The sequence below is a fragment of the Talpa europaea genome (assembly GCF_964194135.1).
Source record: "Talpa europaea genome assembly, chromosome: 12".
In the NCBI taxonomy this organism is placed as follows: domain Eukaryota; kingdom Metazoa; phylum Chordata; class Mammalia; order Eulipotyphla; family Talpidae; genus Talpa; species Talpa europaea.
In genome coordinates this window covers 102,344,652-102,369,218 of record NC_140079.1, presented here as the reverse complement: position 1 = coordinate 102,369,218, position 24,567 = coordinate 102,344,652, and the positions used below count along the sequence as shown (strand labels likewise).

Genomic DNA, 24,567 nt, shown 5'->3' with positions numbered 1-24,567 from the left:
CAATTCCCCGTGTTGCCCCTGCCGTCATGGGGGGCCAGGGGTTGTCGCCCTGGGGCTGGGGCAGATGGAGAGGCTGCAGGCCCCGTGGGTCCTAGTCCCGTCCTGGCGCTGGGGCACTGGTGATGGAGCGCCAGCCCCACCAAGGCCCAAACACAGGAGGCGGCTGGCTCGCAGAGCAGCCAGGTCCCCCAAGAGCCCGCCGGAGCAGCAGGCCTGGGGTGGTGGGCTGTGAGGGCCCCCGGTGCGGAGCCCAGAAGCCCGGGGGCCTCCTTACACCAGGGGCCTGCAGGAGATGGGCAGTTCTGCCTGCTGCCCAGGGAAGGGGCACCCAGCCCCACAGCGCCTGTGCTGCCCCCGGGCTCCAGCCGATGCCTGGCTCTGGAGGAGCCTGAGCCCCCAGTGAGCCCGGCACCTGTCGTGTGCCCTCTTCCTGGGCCGGGCCCAGCCGCAGGCCCCAAGGCAGGAGGCGCAGACCCACCTCTGGGCCGGCGCTGGTGCTGGTGGGGTCCTGCCGGCTGCTGTGTACCCGGGGCTTTCTGCGGGTGCGCGGCTCTCACCTGGGAGGTCTGGGGAGGCCCCATCAGCAGGCGCCCGGAGCGGGCGGGGGAGCTGCCCCGGGGGAAGCCCGCCCACCCCTCCCGAGTTCGGGCGAGGGGCCAAACCATCCCGGGCTTCGCGCTGCGTCACTGCGTCCCGACCCATCAGCTCTGACCGGGCCCCGAGTGCGGGAGCCCCCCAGGGCGCGACCCCCGTCTGGGGCGTGAGCAGCGCCTGCCGAGCCCCCTGCAGCCTTGGGGCTGCTCGCGCTGCTCCGGGCCCCCGCCGGCGGCGGGGCGCCCCAAGGCCTGGGCTGGGCGCGGCGCGCCCCCTGCCCAAGCCCGCCCTTTCGGAACCTGAGGGGGCTGCAGGGAGGGGCCTGAGCCCAGCGCCCCCCACTGCCCCGCTCCCCTTTCCGGGCGTCGCGGGGGTGCGGGCGACGGCAGGGCGTGGACCTGGCCGCCCTCCCGCCCGGGCGGGGTGGACACCCCTCGAGGCAGAGACCCGTGGCCGCGGGTTGTCCCTGCCTCAGCGAGGGCAGCAGGGCCTGGTGCGGCCGCAGGTTTCAGTCATCGGCTTTTGTGGGGAAGATCTCAGGTCCCTTAGGGCCCTCGGTGCCTTCCCACCCCACCCACAGGCTCCACGCCGGTGGGGTCGGGCAGGGGCCTGGCCGCTGCCCCCCCACCCAGGCAAGCAGGGGAGGGGAGGGAAGGCAGAGCCTCTTAGGTGCCAGCAGGAGGGGCAGGGCCAGGGGGCGCCCGGCAGGTGGCTGGGCCCAGCGGGAGCTGTCGGGGCGGGGGCTGGGAGGAGAGCCCCTCAGCTCGGCACGCCATCTGCCCGGCTCCCCGGGGCCGTGGGAGTACAGGCCCACCTTCCCTGGAGGGGGCCCGGCCTCCGCAGCTGAGCCCCGGCGCCTGCTCCCACCCGCCCAGAAGCCACCAGATGCCCCACAGATCCTCCCCGACTCGGGAGGCGCAGGGCCAGGCGCGCCAGGCTGGCGGGGTGGGTGAGGCTGCTGGCTCGCCTCCCTCGGCCCAGAGACAGCCGGGCGTTCCCTGGGGACGCGCTCAGGCCCGGGGACACAGCGACAGGCCTGGGCCTTCCTCCCTCGGCAGCCAGCTGGCCAGACCCGCCTCCTGCCGCCAGCTGGGCCCTCCCACGTGGAGAAGGGGGTTGGAGGCTGAAACAGAAGGACCTTGAAGAGGGTGGCCGGGGAGTGCTGGTTCCGAACCTGACCCGCCCCAGCGCCGCCCCTGCTCACACCTGGCTGCGCCTGCCGCCTGGGCACATCCTGAGCCGAGGGCCGGGCAGGGGCACCGACTCCGCAGGGCACCCACAGCTTCCTGCAAAGAGGGACCCCTGGGCCCTCTGGGCTGTTCGCTCGGTCCTCCCCGTTTCCCGTCATCCCATCAGCCCCTCACCTCCTGCAGGCCCGAGGGAGGCCGCCAGGGCCCATCCCCGTCTTCCTGCTCCTCCCAGGTCAGGCCCGCCTGCTCTTCTCCCTCAGTTTACCCTGGACGGTCCGGGGCCTGCCTGCCTCCTTCGGGAAACAACGCAGTCCTCTGCCTCGCTCCATCCGCACGAGTCCTCCCGACAGCGTCTCTGCCCAGGCAGGGCGCCAGCTCTGGACACCCACCCACCTCCCGCTCCTCCGAAGCATCAGGCCTCAGAGCTGCCCCAAGGCAGGGCCGGTCTATGAGGCGTCAGCGCCCAGTCCTTTCCGGGATGCTCAGTCCCTTTCACCATAGACCTGGGCTGGGGTGGGGAGTGTTTCCCTGTCCAGAGCAATCCCTGGTCCCTCTTGGCCGGGGTCGCTGGGCTATAGCGGGCTCACCCCAGCAGGTGCAAGCTGTGCCTGTGGGCCAGGCGCTGGGGTCTGGCTGGAGGCCATGAGCGCGCCCTCCCTGGCTCACACCCCACGCTCTACTCCTTGACTGGGGACCCACTGCCTGAGAGTCCCTGAGCCCCAAGGGACCCTGCCACCTGGAGGGCAGAACCCCCCACACCACTGCACACCTCCCTGCTGGGCCCTTTACGCCCATGCACCTGGCGGTGCAGCGATTCAGGCTGGCACAGGTGCTGCCCTGCCGCGTGGGGCCAGCAGCCTCGCCCCTGGAAAGCTCCGGCCAGCCCTGGGGTCACCTCTCCAGGAACACATGGCAGGAGGGGCTCGCGTCTGCTGAACCCCTGGCGACATCCACGGCCAAGCCCGCTTATCAGGTTCCCACAGCTCTGTAAAGCTGCGTAACAGGCGCCTGCCCGTGAGGCCATGCAGGTTGGGGGGCTGGACCACGCGGCCGGACTGGTGGGCTGGGACTCCAGACGGGACTGCAGCCTAGTCCTGGGTTCTCTCTCTCCTGAGGCAGACCCCTGCCTGGGGGGGGGGGGGGTCACCCACCACTGCCTACAAGCGCACGCTTGCCCAGAGTGTACCTGGAGGGACGCAGGGGCACCCCACCCCAGCCTCCACCTCTCCGGTGCGGCTTGCCTGCCGTGCCTGGAGGAGGCGGCCGCCGACCCCCACGTGGCAAGGCCCCACGAGCAGTCAACACCAGGCCTCGGGGCCAGGGACCCAGCTGGGTGGTCCCCCAAGGCCTGTGTGGCTGACCACCCCCTCCGGCCCCCTCCCGCCAGCGCATTCCAGGCTCCCAGGCCCCTCCCCCGGCCTCCCAGCCCCCTCGCCCGCCCGCTGGCCCAGCCTGTGTCTGAATCTGCTTCTGATTCCAGCTCCACCGACGAGGCCCCCTCCCCTCCCTCCTTCCCCGACCAAGTGGCCCCGCCCCTGGCTGGGCCCAGGCCTGCGCCTGCTGCGCCCCCCACCCTCTCCTGGCAGAGCTCGCCCGCCCTCACTGCAGCCGGGAGGAGGCGGCCAGGGGCGCCCCAGGCCCCGCCCGCCCACGGCCCTTCCCCGGAGGCCGGGAGGCCGGGAGACCTGCTCCGCCTGGCCCTCAGCGGGTGAGTGCGGGCGCAGTGCGGGTGGGGCCTCCGTGAGCGGGACACTGGGACGGGGGCAGAGCCTGTCACCGCTCGGGCCCAGCGGGAGGGCGCTCCCACATCTCTGCTGCTGCTCGTGGGCTGCCCTTGGCTGCTCCCACCTCTGGGCCCCGGCCGGGGCCGCCGGTGCTTGGCGTGCCCCACTGGCGCGCAGAGCCTTGGACCCTGGCTGTTGTTCCCCAAGGGCAGCGGTGCGGTGCCCCTGGCTGCTGGGCCTCCCTGGCTCCCGCCATGCCCACCTGGCCCTGGTGTCTGCTGCTGATGGCTGGCACCCTCTTGGCCGTGCTGAGCCAGGGGCCCCCGGCACCTGCTGACCCCTGCCATGACGAGGGAGGTGCGCCCCGCAGCTGCATCCCGGGCCTGGTCAACGCGGCTCTGGGCCGGGAGGTGCTGGCATCCAGCACGTGTGGCCGACCAGCCACTCGGGCCTGCGACGCCTCGGACGCACGGCGGGCACACCCTGCGGCCCTCCTGACCTCTGCGGGGGGCTCTGCGGGCCCTCTGTGCTGGCGATCGGCCTCTCTGACGCACGCGCCCTTCAACGTGACCCTCACTGTGCCCCTGGGCAAGGCTTTCGAGCTGGTGTTTGTGAGCTTGCGCTTCTGCTCGCCACCCCCAGCCTCGGTGGTGCTGCTCAAGTCGCAGGACCACGGCCGAAGCTGGGCCCCCCTGGGCTTCTTCTCCTCCCGCTGTGGCCCAGACTATGGCCGCCTGCCCGCCCCCGTCCGTGGCCCCGCTGGCCCCGGGCCTGAAGCCCTGTGTTTTCCGGAGCCCCAGGCCCAGCCCGATGGCGGTGGCCTTCTGGCCTTCAGTGTGCGGGATGGCAGCCCACCAGGCCTGGATCTGGACAGCAGCCCTGTGCTCCAAGACTGGGTGACTGCCACGGACATCCGAATAGTGCTCACCAGGCCTGCCTACCCCGGGGGCACCAGGGACCCCATGGCCGCCGCGCCTTACTTTTACTCAGCCACTGAGCTGCAGGTGGGTGGGCGCTGCAAGTGCAACGGGCACGCCTCCCGGTGCGCGCCGGACGCCCGCGGCCAGCTGATCTGTGACTGCCGGCACGGCACCGAGGGCCCGGACTGCGGCCGCTGCAAGCCCTTCTACTGTGACCGGCCCTGGCAGAGGGCGACGGCCCGGGAAGCCCACGCCTGTCTCGGTGAGGCCTTAGAAGGGTGCCGGGGGCCCTAGGGCCAGGTCGGCCTCCCTGACCTCTCGCTCCCGGCAGCCTGCTCCTGCCACGGCCACGCCCGCCGCTGCCGCTTCAACATGGAGCTGTACCGACTGTCTGGCCGCAGAAGCGGGGGCGTCTGCCTCAACTGCCGGCACAACACGGCCGGCCGCCACTGCCACTACTGCCGGGAGGGCTTCTACCGCGACCCCGGCCGCGCCCCGACCGACCGCCGCGCCTGCAGGGGTGAGCCTCCCGCCAGCCCCGCACGGCCTCCGGCTTCCTGGGACCCCACGGACTCTGACCACCCCCCGCCTCTGTCCTCAGCCTGCGACTGTCACCCAGTTGGCGCTGCCGGCAAAACCTGCAACCAGACCACAGGCCAGTGCCCCTGCAAGGACGGCGTCGCGGGCCTCACCTGCAACCGCTGCGCCCCTGGCTTCCAGCAGAGCCGCTCCCCCGTGGCACCCTGTGTCAGTGAGTGACGGTCCCGCGTGGCCACCGCGGCCCCCTTTGCTCCCCACCTGTCCCTGGGCCTGCAGACGGCCCTGCCCCCCCGAGCGCAGCCTGCTTCCCCCTCCACAGAGACCCCTGTCCCTGGACCCACGGAAGAGAGCACTCCCGGGCAGCCCCAGGGTGAGTGGGCCGGCCGGGGCGCTGGACAGCCTGCCCCTGCCCCAAGGGGCTGTGGCCCCGAGGCGGGAAGGAGGGCGGGGTTCCCGGTGGGGATCAGTGCGGCCTCCCCCTTACCCCCAGATTGCGCCTCACACTGCAAGCCTGCGCGCGGCAGTCACCGCATCAGCCTGAGGAAGTTCTGCCGCAAAGGCTACGGTAGGCGCCCGCCCGCCCCTCGCCTGGGTCCTGGCGCCCCTCAGGCCCCTCAGCCCCAGGGCCCTGTCCCCGGGGCTCCCAGCCGCGGCCCCGCGCCCCGCCCCGCGCCCCGTGGACTCGCTGAGCCCGCGCCCCCCTCCTGTCCCGCAGCGGTGCTGGTGGCCGTGGGCGCGCGCGGCGAGGCGCGCGGGCCGTGGACGCGCTTCCCGGTGGCGGTGCTCGCCGTGTTCCGGAGCGGCGGGGAGCGCGCGCGGCGCGGGAGCCGCGCGCTGTGGGTGCCCGCGCGGGACGCGGCCTGTGGCTGCCCGCGCCTGCGGCCCGGGCGCCGCTACCTGCTGCTGGGGGGCGGCCCGGGGGCCGCGGGCGGGGGTCTGGGGGGCCGGGCGCGCGGGCTCAGGGCCACCCGCGGGAGCTTGGTGCTGCCGTGGAGGGACGCGTGGACGCGGCGCCTGCGAAGGCTGCAGCGGCGGGAGCGGCGGGGGCGCTGCGGGCCGGCCTGAGTCCGCGGGCCGGGCGGGGGCCGGGCGGGCGGCGGGGAGGGGCCGGGCGGGGGTCGGGCGGCGGGGAGGGGGGGGGCTGGGCGGGAGCCGGGCGGGGCGCTGGGCGGGGGGGGGGTCCGGCTTGGGGGGCCGGGCGGGGGGCGGGCTGGGGGCCTGGGGCGGGCGGGGCCGGGCCCACCTCCCGGCGCCAGCTCCTCAAGGGCGGCCGCGGGCGCAGGAGCCATCTGGGCCCCGCCCGCCCGCCCGCCCCTGCCGGCGCCTCGCTCCGCGCCCCGCGCCCGCCCAGGGGAGGGAGACAGACGCCGCGACGAGCCCCCGCCGAGGATGGGGGGCTCCAAGGAGCTGCTCTGAGCTGCCTTGGGCCGCTGTCCTCCCCAGAGGACTCCTTGGTATCCGCCCCGCGCTCTCCGACCCCGCCAAAGGGCGCTGGGAACCCCCTGCGGGGCGGCCCCCAAGGCCACTGTGCCCCCGTGAAGCCACGGTCCCGGGAGGCGCGTCTCACTTCCCTGGGGCCCCGTGGCCGCTCCCCGCGGGTCCAGGCCTCCTGCTCTAGTGCCTGGCCGGGAGCGGCCTGCCAGCGCCCCAAGGCCGCCGCGAGCGCCCCCGACCCGGGCTCCGAGGTCCGCCAGAGAGCGCCGTGACTCCCCGGGAGGCGCTGTGGCCCCGAGGTGCTGCGGCCCGGGGGCGCGGGTGGCCGGGCGCCTCCGCCGGCCCGTCTCCGCCCCCCGCCCGGCCCCCGCCCGGCCCCCGCCCGGCCCCCGCCCCCCGCCCCCGCCCGCTCCGCGCCCGGCCCCCGCCCGCCCCCCGCCCGCCCCCCGCCCGGCCCCCGCCCGCCCCCCGCCCGCCCCCCGCCCGGCCCCCGCCCGCCCCCCGCCCCCCGCCCCAGCCCGCCCCCCGCCCCCCGCCCGGCCCCCGCCCGCCCCCCGCCCGGCCCCCGCCCGCCCCCCGCCCCCGCCCGCCCCCCGCCCGCGCCCCCGCCCGGCCCCCGCCCGGCCCCCGCCCGCCCCCCGCCCGCGCCCCCGCCCGGCCCCCGCCCGGCCGTCCCTCGGCCGCCGGCCCCTCCGCGCGGCCCCGCCCCGGGACCCCCATTGCCCTTCTCCGCGTGCTCGGCACGGGACGTCGTCCCCGGCTCCACGCGCGACTCGCCAGGCAGTTCTCGGGGCCCCGGCGCCCGCCGGCCCCGCGCGCGCCCCCGCCCCTCCGCGCGCGCCCCCGCCCCTCCGCGCGCGCTCCCGCCCCTCCGCGCGGGCCGGCTGCCGGGCGGCATCGCGCATGCCCAGAGCCCGCCGCGCCGAGACCCGCGGGAGGGGGGCCCTCGGCGCGTGCCCGGGGGCGGGGCCGCGCGCGCGCGTGCGCAGTGGAGAGCGGCGCGGCGAGCGGAGGGCCGGCGGCGGCGGGCGGAGGTGGGTGCGCGGCGGGGGGCGCGGGGGGCGCGGGGGGCGCGGGGGGCGCGGGGCTCCGTCCGCGGCGGGCGGGGGCGCGGCCGGGGCGGGGCGCGGAGCGGGCGGCGGCGGCGGATCGCGCCGCTCGGTCCGGGCGCGCGGAGTCCGCGGACCCGGAGACGCGCCCCGGCTCGAGGCGGCAGGTGGCCCCGCGGCGCCCCCGCCCGCCCGCCCGCCCCGCCCCGCGGCCGGCGGCGCCTCCGGCTCGTCGGGCCCTGGGGGGCGGCCGGGCGGGTGGGGGCCCGGGGCGGGGCGGCCGCCGGGGGTCGACCTCCCCTCGCCCTCGTCTGCGGGGCGGCCCCCGCGGTGTGACCGCGCCCCGCGGGCCTGCCCTGGGCGGGGGCCTCTCGCCGCCCCAGCGCGCGCCCGGCCGCGGCCCCCCCGCGAGGCTCCTCGCCCCAAGGCCGGGAGAGCCGGGTAAGGGGAAGCCGTTGCGGGGCCCTCGCGCCCGGCCCGGCCCGGCCCGGCCGCCGCCCGCTCCCGGGACGAAGTCCTCGCCTGAGCGGCCAGCCCGGGAGCCGCGCCCGCGGCGGCGTGGCCAGGGCCGGCCAGAAGCGCGTGCCGTGCTCGGGGCCCGCGCCCTGCCCTGCCGCCTCGCGCTGCGCGCCCGCCGCCTGGCGTGAACGGGCTCAGGGTGACCCCCGGCCAGGAGCCAGCAGCTGTCTCGGCAGGTTTTCCATAGCAACAATAAAGCACCCCCTGGGTCGCCCGTGCACCGGCAGGTGGGCCCTGGCACTCGCCGGCCACACCTGCCAGGACTGGCCTGCAGGCCGCGTGACCTTGGTGCTGAGGGCCGCCCGGCCTCTTGCTGTGTGGTCCCAGCCGCCTTCAGAGGCCGCCTTTGACGTGTTTGCTTTTAGGCGGTTTTTGTTTTCAAGTCAAGTGCCGAGGACAACGAGGCCAGTTGTAAAAAGGCTCTTGACTTGTGCCCTGCCAACGTTTTACCTGTCTGGGCACACCTGCCCTGTCGTGACTGCCCCGTATGCGGAAGAATGAAGCCCTTTCAACCCGAAGCAGCGATCGGGGCGTTCCCAGTGTCCCTTTCCAAGTAGAGATGACAGCAGAGTAGGAAACCTCGCCGCGAGGCTCAGCCAGAGCCTCTGGCCTCATGACCCCCCCCCCCCACTGGGCCCAGGCTGCAGAGGCCCCTGCCCAGGGAGGTGCTCCAGGCAACTGTGGCGCAGCGTGGGAGCACTCCCCGAGGTAGGGTCGCTGGCCTTGGCTGGGCACCTGAGAGGGGCTTGCCCAAATTTGGAGGGCACTCCCCAGGGCCAGGGGGGCAGAGGGAGTGCCCATGCTGGGGGAGAGTGCAGGGGGACTGCGGGGCGGCTGGCCAGGGAGCTGAGCCATCCCTGAGCCCTTGCCCCAGGTTGAATTCACCCTGGGTGCTGGGCCCAGGGCTGGCAAGTGGCGTTGGCCGTTCAGACTGTTTCTGGGGTCCCCGCTGGGTGGCAGTGGTCGCAGGGGGTACAGAAGGGCTGTATCAAGTCAGGGGTGGTGAAGGGGCCACAGTGGCCCATCCAGCAAGACATGAGGCGCAGCCCCAGCAGGGTGGTGGGGACAGAGGAGAGTCTGCGGAGAGCCGGGCTGCAGGGCTGCTAAGGCCAGGGGCAGGGGGTGCCTGGCCATGCTGTGCCCCCGCAGTGTGCCGGAGGAGTGCAGGCCAGAGAAGGGCGAGCCCTTCACTTTGGAGATGCAGAACAGGGGGTGCACGAGGTGTCCCAGCGCTCTGCGGGCAGTTCGGGGACGTGTCTGTGTGTGGCGCCGGAGCCGGCAAGGGCTGGGCCGGCCAGGGCGGTGTGGAGCGAGTGACCCTGGAGGGCACCGCACGTCTGGTGTCCATAAACCGGAACAACAAACAGAAACCTGATGGGTAACCCTTTGCATCTGGCTGAGGGAGAGGGCCGCAGGCCTTTCCAGTTCTGTCACGGAGCCCCAGTCTGCTCGGGGCAGGGAAGATGAAGGTGCCGAGGCGGCAGCCCCACGCACCATGGCCGCTCATCTCGAGTTTATCTGCGGCTTGGGACCTTCCCCATGGCCGTTCATTTCAAAGGGCCACGCTCCCCTCCAGACCGAGTCAGGTCCACAGTCGCAGCTCTGAGAAGGGCCGCTCACACCCCGGGGCAGATCCATGGGGGCAGAATCCCCAGGTCCCCTTGCTCCCCTCCCAGGACCCCGGGCTCTGTGAGGGCGTCAGCGCTGGCAGACCAGCAGGACCAGGCAAAGAACCCACTGAGGACGGAGCCCCACGCGGCCGGCCGGCCTCGGGTCTGTGCCCTGGCGGCCCCGTTCCGTCCTGCGCGGTCATGCTGCAGCCCCTCCCCGCCTCAGGTCCTCCCCAGCCACCCCACGATTTGACAGGGGTGGGGGGGGGTGGGGGGTGTGTGTGCATGTGGCTCCCGGCCCGCCCACCCTCCCACAGGTGGCGGGAGCATCGCACCTGCCCCCCTGCGCAGCCTGAGGCCGGCCTGCCTGGCTGTGACCTGTCGCCAGAGCCGCGCAGAGGCTGCTGGGGATCTATGGGTTGTCCCGTTACGGTGCGAGCCTGGGCCGCGCCTTCTCCCAGGACCCCTCGTCTGCCTGTGTCACCCTCTGCCAGCCCCTTCGGGCGAGGTCCGGCAGCTTTTGTCTTGGGGATCTTCGGCCCTGGGGAGGGCTGGTGTGCTCAGCCCCTGGCTCTGGCAGCCCCTGGCCTCCACTGCCCCGCTCCCGCTCGCAGCCATTTGAGCCCTGGGCCTCGGGCTCACGCCCTTTCGCAGGCACCGGCCCAGCCGAACCGCCTTCCTGGAAGGGCCTGGGCCGGCCTCTCTGCCCTGCGCCCGTCGGCCGGGTCAGTGCTCCCAGGGCGCCCGCCGCCAGGGGCTCCCGAAGGGCCGCCCGGCCGCGCCCTGTGCTGTCGCACTCAGGCCCACGCCTGGGAAGAGTCTCGAAAGCTTCTTAAAATCGTCAAACCTGCAAAACTCCAGGGCCCAGCTTGCGTCAAGCCTGAAGATCCTCGCGGGAACCTGCTGTGAGGGGGGCCTCCGGCCCCTGACCTGCCTCGGCACCCGGCCCGGCCCGCACCAGGGAGACCTTCCCCAGGACCCGCGCCGGTGGGCGGGCCGGGTGGCCCGGAGGTCGGGCCTGGGGCCTCTGCCTGCTCTGGGCCCAACGCCCGGCTCAGGTGTCGGGGCGAGACCTGTGTTTGAACTTCCCACGCGACAAGCAGTGACTAACGCCTCGTTGCGGTTACACCCTTTGTACCTGGCACGTGCCGCCACCAGCCAGGCACTATCAGGTTCCCGCAGCCCGCGGGCGCGCCAGGACCAAGACCCGCAGGCCTGACAGCCGCTCCCTGCAGGGCTCGCCCGGCGGGTGGGGGCGGCGCAGGCCAGCAGGAGCCCGCCCGCCGCCGTCGTGATCTAGAATTAAACTTTCCTGTTGGGCCGAGCGGTTAGTGGTTTCTCTGAGTCTCCATCTGGGCCCTTGTCCTGCTTCCTCCTGGTGCGCTGGGCCCGGCCGGGCCGGCCTCTGCGGGTCCTCCCCACAGCCTGCCGAGGGCGGAGGCGGCTCGGGATGAGCAGCTGCTGCGCTCTCAGCGCCGTCCATGGGGAGCTGGCAGAAGGGCCCGAAGGGGGCACCTGGGCAAGGCCAGTAGCTGACAGAGGCTGCTCCCGGCCTGCCCTCCTTCCCAGCCCCCGGCCTGTGTGCCCCGGCCTGTGTGCCCTGGGGGAGGCCTGAGCTGAGGTGGGGGAGTCACACATTGCGTGAGGGCTGGGGGAGCGGGGAAGCAGTTGGAGGTTTGGGGCCCGGGAGGAGCCGAGCGGTCCCGAAGGCGGCCCTCCAGCCAGGGCCAGCAGGGGCAGCGCTGGCGCCCGGCAGCCCTCCAGGAGCTGGCTGGGAAGGAAGGAAACATGCAGCAGAGCTGGGGTTCTGAGGTTGGTGCTGGGCACCCTGGGGGGAGGCTCAGGGCTGAGGCAGAGGGCAAGGGCCCCTGTTCTGGGGCGAATGGGGGTGCTGAGGAGCAGCGGGGATGCTGGCAGCCCGGCCCAGAGGACCACCAGCTCAAGAGCAGGTGGCAGTGGGCAGCTGAGGCCTGGAGGGAGGGTCTGGGCTGGGGGCCCGGAGGCCTGGCCCAGGGGAGCTGGTGGGGTGCGGAGGAGGCCGGCGGGGCCGGGGGGGCGGTGAGCTGTGAGTGCACCTTCTGGGCAGAGGGTAGAGCGGCAGGGTGCAGACTCCTGAGGTCGGGCAACTTTGAGCCGGGGCTGCTGGCTCTGTCTTTCAGTGCCTTACAGAGGTGGCTGCAGAGAGGATGAGGCAGGAAGCTGAGCTGAGAGGAGGCAGGGGCTGGGGAGGACCCGGGGAGGGGACAGGGCTCCAGGCAGGGCCGCTGCTTCTGGCCAGAAGAAGGGCACGTTCTGGACAACCCGCGGGGCTATGTGCATCCGGGAGCTTCAGGGCAAAAAGGTGGGAATGGGGAGCTCGGTGGCCCTGTCACCCCAGTGACCAGCGTCAGCACCCAGGGAGCCTCCCAAGGGAGACCAGTGCCCGGAAGCCATGCCCAGGCCTGGGGGTGAAAGCTGCCGGCTCCTTGCCCTCCCCCGCCCGTGGGTCTCACGAGGAAGTCACACTTGACTGGGCGTCATGGGAGAGGGTGGTCATCACCGCCCCAGACTTCTCTGCCCCGGGCCCGCCCGCCCGCTGCTCCTCCCTGAGTGGCCTCAGGTTGGCTCGAGCCAGGCCCGCCTCACGCCCTCCCCCGGATGTCCTCCCCCTCCCTGTCTGGCCGGCCTGCTGGCCGCTGCCCGCTCCTCCTCCTCCTCGGGGCTCCTGGTCTCCCCGCTGCCCTTTGCTTCTGCAGCCTTCCACTCCAGGGCGCAGCCCCCCCCGGGCTGGCTGGGGGTGGCTCAGCCTGGAGGGAGGGACTGAGGACGCCCGTTCTGGGCGGTCAGCCCTGCGACCTGGCCTCAGCTCTGAGCTGCCCTTTCAGCTGCAGCGGGCTTGGGCTGGGCGCTGCGGGCAGGAGTCCTGGTGAGTGCCGGCCTCCCTGCCTTGTGGGGGCGCAGGGGGCCAGTCGCACTGGGCGGGGAGCCAGCGTGGGGGAGTGGACAGGGCCAGGCCCCTGCACAGGACCCCGCAGGGCACTCCTGGGCCAGCTGCTCTGGCCTCTGGAGGCCCCTGTGCGGTGACAGGCCCTTGGACCCCCAGTTGGAACCTGTCCCCTGGGCCACCTCGCCCACACCCGGGCCGTGTGCTGGGGTCTCTGCCTCACCCCTGGGTCACCTCCAGCCCAGGCGCCACCTCTTCTGGACCCTGTCCTCCCCTCATGGGCCCTGGGGGCTCCCGCGGGTGGGGGCAGCTGCTGCAGAGTGCAGGGAGTTTGTCAGATGAGGAGACGGGGGGGGGGGGGGGGGCGTGCGGCCCGTGGCCCTCACCGGAAGCTTGTCCGCAGATCCGGTGCAGGGAGCTCGTCCTTGCCTGGACAGCGGGGCCTGAGCCCCGTCCTGGAGGGCGGAGGGGGCCTGCGCTGGTGGGGGCGGGACTGGGACCCCTGTGCCAAGAGGCCATCGTGGGGCTTGTCATTCACGAGGGGCCTCAGGAGCGTCCCCAGGGTGGGCGGGAGGCGACCGCGTGGACGGTCTCCTGGGCCGACGGTCTCCTGGGCCGACGCCTCCCGCCCGCTCCACCCTCCTGGGCCCCTCCCGGCCCCCTGCTGCTGGAGCTGACCCTCGGGCGTGGGGGTCTGGCCTCCTTGCTCCTCCCGTGGGCACCCTTGGGGGTTGAGTGGAGGAGAGTTGGGGCTTATCTGAGCTGTGGGGTGCTCCCAGCCTGGCTGTCATCTCTTAGGAAACTCCCCACCCCAGACAAGGCCCTGCTGGCCCAGGCTGGAACCGCTGAGGGGCCCAGGCCCCTTGGGAGCTCCTCAGGGTCAATGCAGACCTGGAGGGCCTCGCCCCTGGTAACGTGGGGGGCTCGTTTCCACTTGGGATCTGGCTTTCTGCTTTCTGTCTAAGAAACATCCCTGCCCACAGGTCCCTCGGCCAGCTCTTTGGGAAGGGGCTGGGGCTTGGGAGCGGCCGCCGGGGTGGGGAAGGCCGCGCAGGCAGGAGAGAAAGCTGACAGCGCCTCGGCCCTCCCAGGACCTGGGACCTGCCAGGAGCCGGGCCCAGACCCCAGCCGGAGCCAGGCCGGGAGGCCCGGACACCCAGCCGCCCGGGCCGCTGATCCGAGCGCTCTCCCCGAGGCCGCCGTGGCCCCCTGCTCCCTTCTGTGCGATCAGTCAGATGCCTCCCTGCGGGCTCCTGCCTGTGGGGTCCCCGTGGACCTCTCCTGCGCCCCAGGCCCGGCGGGCCCTCGCTCTCCTTGTCTGGACTGGCCTTCCCCCATCTTCCCGCCCTTAGCCCCGCACGGTGCCCGGCGGGCGCGGTGCCCGGAGGGACGGCTTGAGAGTGGGTGGCAAATTTCCTATTTTTCCAGAATCACAGGCCAGACCCCAGTCTGAGGCCAAAAGACGCATAGCACCTCCGCACCTCCGCACGCAGGGCAGCCGGGCTCAGGAGGGGCTGCCTTCCAGAGGCGCCTCTGCCCTCCCCCGGGGCCAGTCTTTGTGGTGAGCACTCGGCTGCCTCCCTCACCCAGGCCAAAGGAGCGTGGCTCTCGGCACTGCCACTGGCCAGGCCGAGGAGAAGGGGCAGCGGGGTCTGCCGGCCAGGGGCCTGGGACCCAGGCCTGCGGCTCCAGGCAGGGTGGGAGGCGGCAGAGCAGGACTCTGAGGCCGGACCCGGGCTGCAGACGGGGCTCTCCTCCTAGTCAGCTCCGAGCCCTGGGTGTGGCCATGAATCTGCTGGGCTGGGCCCTGGGGAGGTGGGGAGGGGGTGGTGTGATGGCTGCCAACCCCAGCTACTGTCCCCTGAGTCTGTGCCCCCCGGCCTGTCTCAGAGTGTCCCGCCCCCGCCCCTGACTGTGGTCAGCATGAGTCTGTGTCGGTGCCGGGAGGGTCTGCAGGGCTGCTCCGGCGCCCCGTGGCCATCCAGCGTGACCTCAGTCTCCCTTAATGTCCCCCCTGTGATTTCATGCTGTTTGATCTCTTTGCGGTGATGTGTTTCCTGCAGGTAGCCCCAGCTCGGTGCCCAGGAGGGCCTGTTGGCCCAGAAACACCATGGGGTGGGGCTGGGGAGGCGCCTGCAGGTCCCCCGCCTGTGCCTCTGCAGGGGAGCCCCGCATCTGACCGGGTGCTGGACCGCATTCCCTGAAGGGCCTTCCCAGGACCTCTGAGAGGGTGGGAGCCGCTCTGGGGTTTCCAGGTTAATGTTCAGCCCGAGCCTGAGGCCGCCGGGCAGGCTGGGCACCGTCTTGCCTGCTTGTGTTCTCCCGTAAACACACGCTGCCCAGAGGCGCGGGCTCGTGGGCACACGGGGTGGGCCTGAGGTCCCTCCGGAGGTCACCACCTCTCGGCTGCCCAGGCGGGCGCGGGGCCCTGCTGCGGGGCCAGCTGTGGGCTGTGAGTGCCAGGCCTGGGCTTTGGAGCTGGGGCTCACTCCCTCCCCACCGACCCCAGGAGAAATCAGCTGCCATTGGGGTCTTCTCTGAGGGGACAGTCCTAGCCTTGGCCGCAGGCCTGGCACTGCCGTGGCTCGGCTCTGTGCTGCGGGCCGTGCGGAATGGAGCCGCCAGGCCTGAGCGTGGTGAGCGTTTCTGCTGGGCAGCCCCTATGGGCATGTCAGCAGGTGTGTGCCGGGAAGAGCTGAAAGCGGGGTGCTGGCGTCCCTGGCATTGCCTCAGGGGCACCCATGTCCACTGGCGGACGGACAGTGAGAGAGGAGGCCGTGGCAGCTGCGGGGCTCGTGCTCAGGGGACAGGGTTTCGGCTGGGAAGGCAAGGAGGTCCTGGAGGCGCCTGGTGATAGTCACGGGTGGCCCACGCCCCCGAGCAGCTCAGGCGCTCAGTGACCTGTGTGTCCTGCGCCAGCCAGAGGCCCAGCACCGGGCGCCTGGACACTCTCCCAGGGCCTGGCCTGTGACCCTTAACTCTGCTTTTTCACACTCAGATGAACGTCCTGGATGCTACAGATGCCGGGGTCGCCTGGTCACTTACCAGAACTCTCTGAAGTGGCTCTGCAGCCCCGCTGGCCACTCGCACCGACCAGGCAGGACCTGACCTGAGGTAGGTGACTGAAGCCTTGGTGGCAGGCACTGGACTAGGCCCCACGCCGGGGTGCCCCTCACTTGGGGTCCCCGACGCTGGGGCCCCCGACAGCATGTTGGCTGCATCTTCTCGGGGCCACGTGGCTCGACACAGGTCCTTGGTGGAGCAAGGACCACAGTCCCCTGGTGTTTCCGGGTGACTGGGCTCCAGAAAGGTCTCATGTGAAGCCGGGACCCCTTCCATGTGTGCTGCAGGCCTTGCGCCTACCCCTCCAGCGCCTCCCCTGCGGTGCCTGGCAGGAGCTTGGCCTGCGGACTTGCTGGCCAGCGGGTCCTTTGCAAAAAGGTGATGTGTGGGCCCAAGAGGGCTCCCCCTCAGGGACAGTTTCTGCTCAGAGTCAGCCCTTCCGAGGCCCTTCCCTAGCTTGGCACTGTGCAGCCCATTCCGGTAGCTTCATAGCCCCCCTAGCTTGACTTCCCAGAACATCCATGTCTCCTAGCCGGAAGCCCTTCCGCGCTCTCCAGAGCCTGGACAAAGGCGCATTGTGTCAGCCGTGAGCCTTCACGGAGGTGCGCTGAACGCAGCTTTTCACCCTCAGGCTGCAGATGGCCAGCAGGTTGGCAGAGAGGCCCCAGAGCGGGGGCCGGAGGGCCTAGCTGCTCTAAGCCCCGCCGCGCCCCTGGGCTCCCCCTGCACCATGGACTCCCCGGGCTATAACTGCTTTGTGGACAAAGACAAGATGGACGCGGCCATCCAGGACCTGGGGCCCAGGGAGCTGAGCTGCACGGAGCTGCAGGAGCTGAAGCAGCTGGCCCGCCAGGGCTACTGGGCCCGCAGCCACGCCCTGCGCGCCCAGGTATACCAGCGGCTGATCCGGGACATCCCCTGCCGCACCGTCACGCCCGACGCCAGCGTGTACAGTGACATCGTGGGCAAGATTGTGGGCAAGCACAGTGGCAGCAGCCTGCCCCTGCCCGAGTTCGTGGACAACACGCAGGTGCCCAGCTACTGCCTGAACCCGCGGGGCGAGGGGGCCGTGCGCAAGATTCTGCTGTGCATCGCCCACCAGTTCCCCGACATCTCCTTCTGCCCCGCGCTGCCCGCCGTGGTGGCCCTGCTGCTGCACTACAGCATCGACGAGGCTGAGTGCTTCGAGAAGGCCTGCCGCATCCTGGCCTGTAACGACCCCGGCCGCAAGCTGGTGGACCAGAGCTTCCTGGCCTTTGAGTCCTCCTGCATGACCTTCGGGGACCTGGTGAACAAGTACTGCCAGGCAGCGCACAAGCTGATGGTGGCCGTGGCCGAGGACGTGCTGCAAGTCTACGCCGACTGGCAGCGCTGGCTCTTCGGGGAGCTGCCGCTTGGCCACTTTGCCCGCGTCTTCGACGTCTTCCTGGTGGAGGGCTACAAGGTGCTGTACCGCGTGGCGCTGGCCATCCTGAAGTTCTTCCACAAGGCGCGGGCTGGGCAGCCCCCCGAGTCGGACAACGTGAAGCAGGACATCCGTGCCTTTGTGAGGGACATCGCCCGGACCGCGTCCCCCGAGAAGCTGCTGGAGAAAGCCTTCGCCATCCGTCTCTTCTCCCGGAAGGAGATCCAGCTGCTGCAGATGGCCAACGAGAAGGCCCTGAAGCAGAAGGGCATCACTGTCAAGCAGAAGAGGTGGGCAGGGGCCGCCGGCCTGCGTGGGGGCCGGGGCGTCGCGCGTCGTGCCCATGCTTGGCCGGCCTCTGGCCGGCGTCCGAGGGCCGTCCCGGGAGGCTCTGCGCGGGCCAAGCTGTGGCTGCTGGGCACCCTGGGAGGGCAGGCTCCGGCACCCGGGAGCGTGTCCTGGCTGTGCCGGGGCGGGCAGCCCTTCTCCCAGGCCAGAGTTCAGCACGCCCCTGTGCACTTCCCACTGACCTGTTCTCGGTCTCCTTCCTCTTCTCCTGTTCGTTGCTTCCTCCGGGTTTTCAGTGTCTCGCTCTCTAAAAGGTAGGAGCTTCTCTGCCCCCAGCCTGGTGTTGTGGGGCTGGCTGCTTGCGCCGGCTCGGGCCTCAGCAGTGCCGTCTGTCCGCCTGCCTGCCTGTCCGCCTGCCTGCCGCCTGCCTGCTGGGCTGCCTTGGCTGTGCTGTCTGCTGGTGCTTGACTGGCCAGTGCTGGCTGCTCTCTGCCCCCACCGCTCAGAGGGGCTTGGCCCCCGGGCGGGGCTCACCTGCTCCGTGCGGGGCGGGGCCAGGCCCCTGGGGCTCACGTGGTTCCCCGCGGACACTGTCTGGCGGGGGTGGGCGGCTGGCCCAGCCTTGCTCTAAGCCGCCCCGCTCCCTAGGCAGTTCGTGCACTTAGCCGTCCACGCGGAGAACTTCCACTCGGAGGTGGTCAGCGTGAAGGAGATGAGAGACATATGGTCGTGGGTCCCGGAGCGGTTCGCGCTCTGCCAGCCACTGCTGCTCTTCTCCTCGCTGCAGCACGGGTACAGCCTGACCAGGTAGCACCACTGCGGGGCCTGTGCGGGCCAGGGGCTCGGCTCTGCTGCTGCCTCCACCGCTCCGGGGTGGGGGGCCTGGACCCTCCTGGGCTTCTCCAGTACCCGCCCCCCCATCCACACCCACCAGCCCAGGGCCTGTGTAGACACTACAGCAGCCCCCCCGCCCCCCGCCCTGGTGCACAACCTCCAGGCCACAGGCCCGGCCACTTGCCACCTCCCGAGTGGTGGTCCACAGCCAGGTGTCCAGGCTGGCCCTGTGGGGCAGTGCCAGCCAAGCCCAGCTCTGCCCGCCGTGGACATGGGAGCAGTGGGCAGCATCCGTGGCCCTGTCCTCAGAGCTGGCCCCGGTGGTCTCTGCCCAGGTTCTACTTCCAATGCGAGGGGCACGAACCGACCCTGTTGCTCATCAAAACAACGCAGAAGGAGGTGAGGGTTGGGGCCCGGGGCCTCTGCCGAGCCCTAGAGAGTCCTGGTCCTGCCAGAAGCCGGGGGGGGGGGCGCCCCTGCTGCTTCCACACTGGCTGGTGGCTGTGCCGGCATGCACAGCGAGGCCAGCCCTCTGCAGAGGGGTGCTCTGGCCTCCTGCCTGCTGCTCACAGACGCCTGGGGCCTCCGTTGCTCCCCGGGTTCCAGCCCCTGCTGGAACAGCCTGGCTCAGGGCCGGCCTGCGGGGCACAGGGGGGCTGGGGTGCAGCCACCCCAGGCAGGCAGGTCTGCACCCCCACCCCCAGCCAGGAATCTTCAGGGGCCTGTCCACTGTCACCCGGAAGGTGCCTGCGGGGTCTGGAAGCCCAAAGCCCAGGAGCCTGTCCAGACCTGCCCCGGGGGTCCCGCACCACGTCTCCAGGAGGAGCCGGGGAGTCTGAGTCTGCCCTGGGCTCTGCCTGGCAGGCCCTCAGGCAGGGCCTGTGGCCACTTGGGGCTGAGTCAAGTGACGGGACCAGCCCCAGCCCTGCAGGCCCTCTCACGCCCTCCCCCCAGCCTGGCCTGGGGAGGCGGGAGTGGCTGGGATCACGCCCCGCGCAAGGGCCATCCGCACAGGCGCTGCTGACCCAGCCTCCCCCAGGTGTGCGGGGCCTACCTGTCCACGGACTGGAGCGAGAGGAAGAAGTTTGGGGGCAAACTGGGCTTCTTCGGGACAGGAGAGTGCTTCGTGTTCAGGGTGAGTGGGTCTCCCTGGGGAGCTCAGGGTGGCCAGACCCGCTCCGTGCCCCTCCTAGGACAGCAGCCCCCGCCCGGCCCTCAGCCCCGGAGCCCCCGACCGCGCAGTGTGGGGTGGCCTCCTGGCCCGGGCTGGTGCTGAGTTCAGGTGAAGACATGACCCTGGGGCCTCCTTTCACTGCCCTTCGCTCCCAGCTGCAACCCGAGGTGCAGCGCTATGAGTGGGTGGTCATCAAGCACCCTGAGCTGACCAAGCCAGCGCCCCCCGAGACCGCCCCGTCCGCGTCTGCGCCCTCGGACCTCAGTGACCGCCTCTCGCCCTTCCTGGCTGCCCGGCACTTCAACCTGCCCTCCAAGGCCGAGTCCATGTTCATGGCTGGGGCTAGCGACTGTCTCATCATAGGTGGGCCCCCTGTGCTGGCCCTGCCAGCCCTCCGGCTCCCCTGTCTGGGGCAGGCTCACGGGCCTTGGGGCGGGGCCTCGCCCTAGGGACAGGCAGGGCCAGACCAAAGGGCCCTCGCCGGGGCCCTGGCTGGGGTGGAAGGTTAGCCCCGTGGACACAGGACCAGGGCAGCGCCGGACGCGCCCCTAACCTGGCCTCCCGCAGGTGGCGGCGGCGGTCAGGCGCTCTACATTGATGGGGACCTGAACCGGGGCCGCACCGGGCACTGTGACACATTCAACAACCAGCCGCTCTGCTCCGAGAACTTCCTCATCGCCGCTGTGGAGGCCTGGGGCTTCCAGGACCCCGACACCCAGTGATGCCTGAGGGTGCCCAGGGCCGCCCCCCAGGGCGGGGCCTCCTCTTCAGGGAGAGCCGTGGGCGGCCAGTGCCTGGGCAGGCGGGGCTGCTGGGCCCCTACGCCCTTCTCTGGGGCTGCCTCTCCTGCAGGCCTGGGGAGGCCAGGGCAAGACCTGGGAAGGCAAGAGCCCTTGCCAATTGCGAGTCCAGGGCGCCCCCTGCTGGTGCAGCCTGGCCACCTCCCGCCAGGCCCAGACACAGGCCTGGACTGGCCAGCAGCCGGCTCTGCCTCCTCCCTACAGGGCCTCTGGCGGGGCCTCTCCACCATTGGCCACCTTGGCTGCCTCAGTTGACGTTGGAGGGCCGGATGTGTGCCGCTGGCCGGAGGGGACGCTGCTGTCCTTGTGCTTCTGCAGGGCCAGAGCTTCTGCTGGGCCCGAGGCCGCCTCCCAGGACCGCCCCACACCCGCCAGCCCCACCGCAGGCCGCATGGAGACGCCTGCCCACGGCCCTGGGCTCTGCCGCCCGACTCTGCCGCTTCTCTGTCACGCTGCTGCCACGCCTGCACCTGGGACCCAGCCAGATGCCCAGCAGGCCTGCTCACCCGGGTCCAGCCCTGCCCACCCCTTGGCTGGCCCCTGCACGTCCGCCCACCCCTGCCCTGCGGCACCTTCACCCCACCCCTGCACGGCCTGCACCTCCGTCTGCGCCCCTTGTAGCCTGACCTCATGAGGCTGCCACTCCCTGCCCCGCCCGCCCGGCCTTCTTCACCAGGGGCCACCTGGGGAGCTGCCCACCCGCACGTGGCCCCCTCAGCTGGTCCTGAGGGCCGAGTGCTCTGAGGGGAGAGAAAGAAGCAGGTACCAAGTGGCCGGCTGGGGCCTGGGCCTTCAGTGCTGGGCCTGACCCACCCTCCGCCCTGGCTCCAGCCAGCAGCTCTGCCCACCTCCCAGCTGGCTTCTCCCTGCCCCGCTCTGGTCTCCTCTGAGTCAGCCACGGTGCAGAAGCAGGGGCTGGGGACCCGGTGTGGCTTTGGGCGAGCCACAGACCTTCTGGAACTCGGCTCCCCCATGCCGTCAAGGCTTTCGTCCGCTCAGCTGTCCCCACAGGACTGCCCAGGGCCTCCATGGGCACCGCGCAGGGAGGGGCATGCTGCCCACCCACTGGACACTGCAGCCCCGTGGCCCCCAAGCCCTCGTCTGTCCCGACAGCCTTGGTGTTCATTAAACGTGGTCTCGTGACTCCTACTCCTAGGCTCCAGGTCTGGTCTCTTCAACCAGAGGGGCCTCGGGGCCACCCAGGCTCACCAAAGGGGGCATAGGGAGCTGCCCCCCGGCGCTTGTCAGTGCTTTGCCACTGCATGTTGGTGGGGCCCGTGAGAGCCTCAGACGCTGACATGGCGCTTTCGGCCTGGCTCCCCTGCGGACTTCCTGGCTGGGTGTTCTCTTCTCTGGTGAGTAAGTCCAGAGGGTCCTCTGGGAGCTGCCGCGCTATGCTGCCCATCAGTGGTCCCCCACGCAGTGCTTCCCATCTGGTGCTCCCCATCCAGTGCTCCTGAGACCCAGCCCTGGGAGAGTAGTGGCTGCTGAGTCTCTAGAATGATCTGTCAAAATGGGCCCTTAGAATTTCAACTTTTTTTTTTAAAGATTTATTTATTTATGCATACAAGAGTTGGGGTACAGGCCAGAGATACGGGATGAGGACTCACCAGAGACAGAGTGGGGAACAGAATAGGCAGACTGACGAAATCCACTGTTGAGGGGAGCAGCGGGCGAGACAGGAGAAGTCTGCTGCGCCATGTGGGTTTCTCCCTGGCCAGGGATCGAACTCGTGCTGCAGGGGCTGTGGATTGCTTCATAGTGTGGTGCTTAACCCCTTGTGCCACCAGGGAGGCCCTCAACTTTTTTTCTTGACATCTTACTAACCTAAAAAGCCTTGTGATAATTATCTTAATTTTAAAGTATCCTATTATCTGCTATTAAGTATCACCAAATAGAACATTACTTACTTTAATATTTCATTTCTTTTTCATCATTACTAACCTTTGATGTTAAAAATTAGTCCAAGTCTTGTGGAATAGCACAAAATTTTTAAAGAAACATATAAAAGTTCACTTTAGGGGCCTCCCTGGTGGCGCAAGGCATTAAGATGCAACTATCTGCAGCCACTGCAGCACGAGTTTGATCCCTGGCCATGGAGCTGCCCACATGGCGCAGCAGACCCCTCCTGTCTCCCCACTGCTCCCCTCAGCAGTGTACTTCAGTCAATCCGGCTATTCTGTTCCCCACTCATCTCTGGTGACTCCTCTCACCCCCACCCCCCACACCTCTGGCCTGTGCCCCAGCTCTTATATGCATAAATAAATAAATCTTAAAAAAAAAAAAAAGTTTAAGGCCTCCCTGGTGGCGCGGGCGGTTGAGCACCATGCTGTGAAGCTGTTCGCAGCCTCTGCAGTGCAGGTTCAAGCCTGGCCGACTGGTCAGGGTCCCACATGGCGTGGCAGACCTCTCCTGACACGCCCGCTACTCCCCTCAGCAGTGTGTTTGAGTCAGTCTGCCTGTTCTGTTCCCCGCTCTGTCTCTCTCTGGTGAATCCTCTCACCCTCCTGTGCATCTGGCCTATACCCCAGTTCTTGTATAAATAAACAAATCTTTAAAAAATTCTAAAAAATTTAAAAAATTCACTTTATAAGCCAGAGCGTAAGCACCCTGCAAACTAGCTCACTCAGGTACTCTCTGCCGGGGGTCTGTGTCCTTAGGACTTCAGAGAATCTTGTTAGCAGGAATGAGTCACAGCACGTGAGGACGTCTGTTGTATTTTATGGACTTCCAGAGTTTTGATTAATTGCATTTAAATTAGTATTTCAATTTGTCCTTTTTTAAAAAGATTTTTTTTTTTTTAAAGATTTATTTATTTATTTATACATGCACTGGGTACAGTCAGAAGCACGGGAGGGTGAGAGAATTCACCAGAGCCAGAGCGGGGAGCAGAGCAGGCAGAGGGACCGAAGTGCACTGCTGAGGGGAGCAGCGGGTGGCAGGAGAGGTCCGCGCGCCATGTGGGACCCTCGCCTGGTGGCCGGGGAGCAGCCGGGGATCGAACCGGTGCTGCAGAGAATGCGGGCAGCTTCGCAACCCAGCGCTCAACCACTGCGCCACCAGGGGAGGCCCAAATAGATTTAATTTTATAGCTATTTACTGCCACTTTTATTAAATCCAGAATGTCATCAAATTCACAACACTAACACCTCTTGGAACAGCCACTGGAGGCCCTCAGGGCGCGGCCCCCAGGCCCTCGCAGCACTGCGCCCTGCCCTCCCCCCTTGATAGGTCCAGCCCAGGGCAAGGCAGGCCTCCCAGAGCTGCCCTTCTGCACCCCCTCAAGCAGAAAAGCACGTGGGTGTTCGGATCTGGCGTGAACATTCAGCTGTGGTGATAGCACCTTCCCTGGATGTGCCGTCTGGATGTGCGACCGTGCCTCTGGCCAGGTCTCAAGGTCAAGGCGCTTCACCCTGGGGGCAGGTCCAGGGGCCTGACCTTCGGCAGGAGGGGCCCCAGAGGCCTGGCTGACTGGGCGGGGTCCCTGCCGGGCTCCTGCTGGGAAGGCATGGGAGCAGCGGGTAAGGCTCGGGACAGCGAAGATGCTGCAGGAGGCAGGGCCCAGGGCCCGTGGCTGTGGCTGGACGACGGTCACTGACGGCACCGTGGACCCTCTGGGGCCACGAAGGCCTTGATGCACGAACGCCCGTGGGAAGGGCGTGCCGGGGCCAGTCCAGGCCGAGACATGGGAAGGGGCAGGAGGCGGCCAGGCTTGAGGGGGGACGCGTAGCTGACGCCTTCCGGGTGTTTCCTCAGTTCACGGGGCCCACGGGGGACGCGATGGCAGGAGCGTGACCCAAATCTCCAGCGGAGAACGTGGGAGGGCTCCTGGCCGAGCATGCTCCCGGGGTGACGTCGGTGGTGTCCGGTCTCCCCCACTCCTGGCCTTCTTGCATGCGGTGGAGAAGCGGAGCCCCGTCCTCTGCCCCCTCGCGGCCGTGCCCGCACCCTCCTGCCCGCCCCCTCTGCCCCACGCTGGCTGCGGCCCTGCCTCACTGCCCCGCTGCCTCTGCGGCCAGAGCTGGGCCGGCCTGGGTGGGGGGTGGAGGCCTGGCCCCCAGCGCTGCCCCCTCAGCTCCCTCCTCCAGCCTCATGCCCGCGCCGGCCAGGGGGCCCCGTCTCTGAGCCGCTGGCACTGCCCTGCCTGGCATGATTCCGGAAAGGGGTGCGAGTGCCTGGGCGGGAAGGCGGTCTGCATGTGGGGGGCTGACCTCAGGCAGAGGGGCAGGGATCTGGGGGTTAGCACCCAGACTCGCGGGCGGCAGGGCAGGCCCTGACCCCCTCGGTGCCGTGGCTGGAGGTGGGGGTGCAGAGCTGTGTCCCGCGCGTTCCCCTGGCTGCCTCCCCGGGCGGTGGGCCGTGCTCCCTCCACCGTCCCCGCCCCCCAGCACCCTCCCCCCCCCCCCCCCCCCGCGGGTGCTCACGGCCGCACCCGCGCCTCCCCCGCGGCGTGAAGGCGCTGTTTTATTTTTAAAAGCGAGTTACCCGGGGAGTCTGGCT

At 70.2% G+C, this 24,567-nt stretch overlaps 2 protein-coding genes across 3 annotated transcripts; both read left to right on the top strand.

Moving 5' to 3' along the window:
• Positions 1–3,692: 3,692 nt before the first annotated feature.
• On the top strand, positions 3,693–6,033 carry NTN3 (netrin 3; the record flags this gene model as incomplete). The annotated part of the gene is made up of 6 exons (XM_084250925.1): positions 3,693–4,690; positions 4,760–4,948; positions 5,030–5,179; positions 5,288–5,338; positions 5,459–5,533; positions 5,684–6,033. The coding sequence occupies exons 1-6, from the start codon at positions 3,763–3,765 to the stop codon at positions 6,031–6,033; spliced, it is 1,743 nt and encodes a 580-aa protein (XP_084107051.1). The 5' UTR covers positions 3,693–3,762.
• Positions 6,034–16,293: 10,260 nt separating this feature from the next.
• Positions 16,294–21,176, top strand: TBC1D24 (TBC1 domain family member 24; the record flags this gene model as incomplete). Of its 2 annotated transcripts, XM_084249638.1 has the most annotated exons (7): positions 16,294–17,261; positions 17,556–17,573; positions 17,908–18,066; positions 18,429–18,492; positions 19,133–19,228; positions 19,423–19,630; positions 19,835–21,176. In XM_084249638.1, 7 exons carry the CDS (start codon positions 16,297–16,299, stop codon positions 19,987–19,989), a joined length of 1,665 nt encoding a protein of 554 aa, XP_084105764.1. In that variant the 3' UTR covers positions 19,990–21,176. The 2 variants fall into 2 exon arrangements, with proteins under 2 accessions (XP_084105764.1, XP_084105763.1); XM_084249637.1 differs by lacking the exon at positions 17,556–17,573 and having other exon boundaries at positions 16,297–17,261.
• Between the last annotated feature and the right edge of the window lie 3,391 nt (positions 21,177–24,567).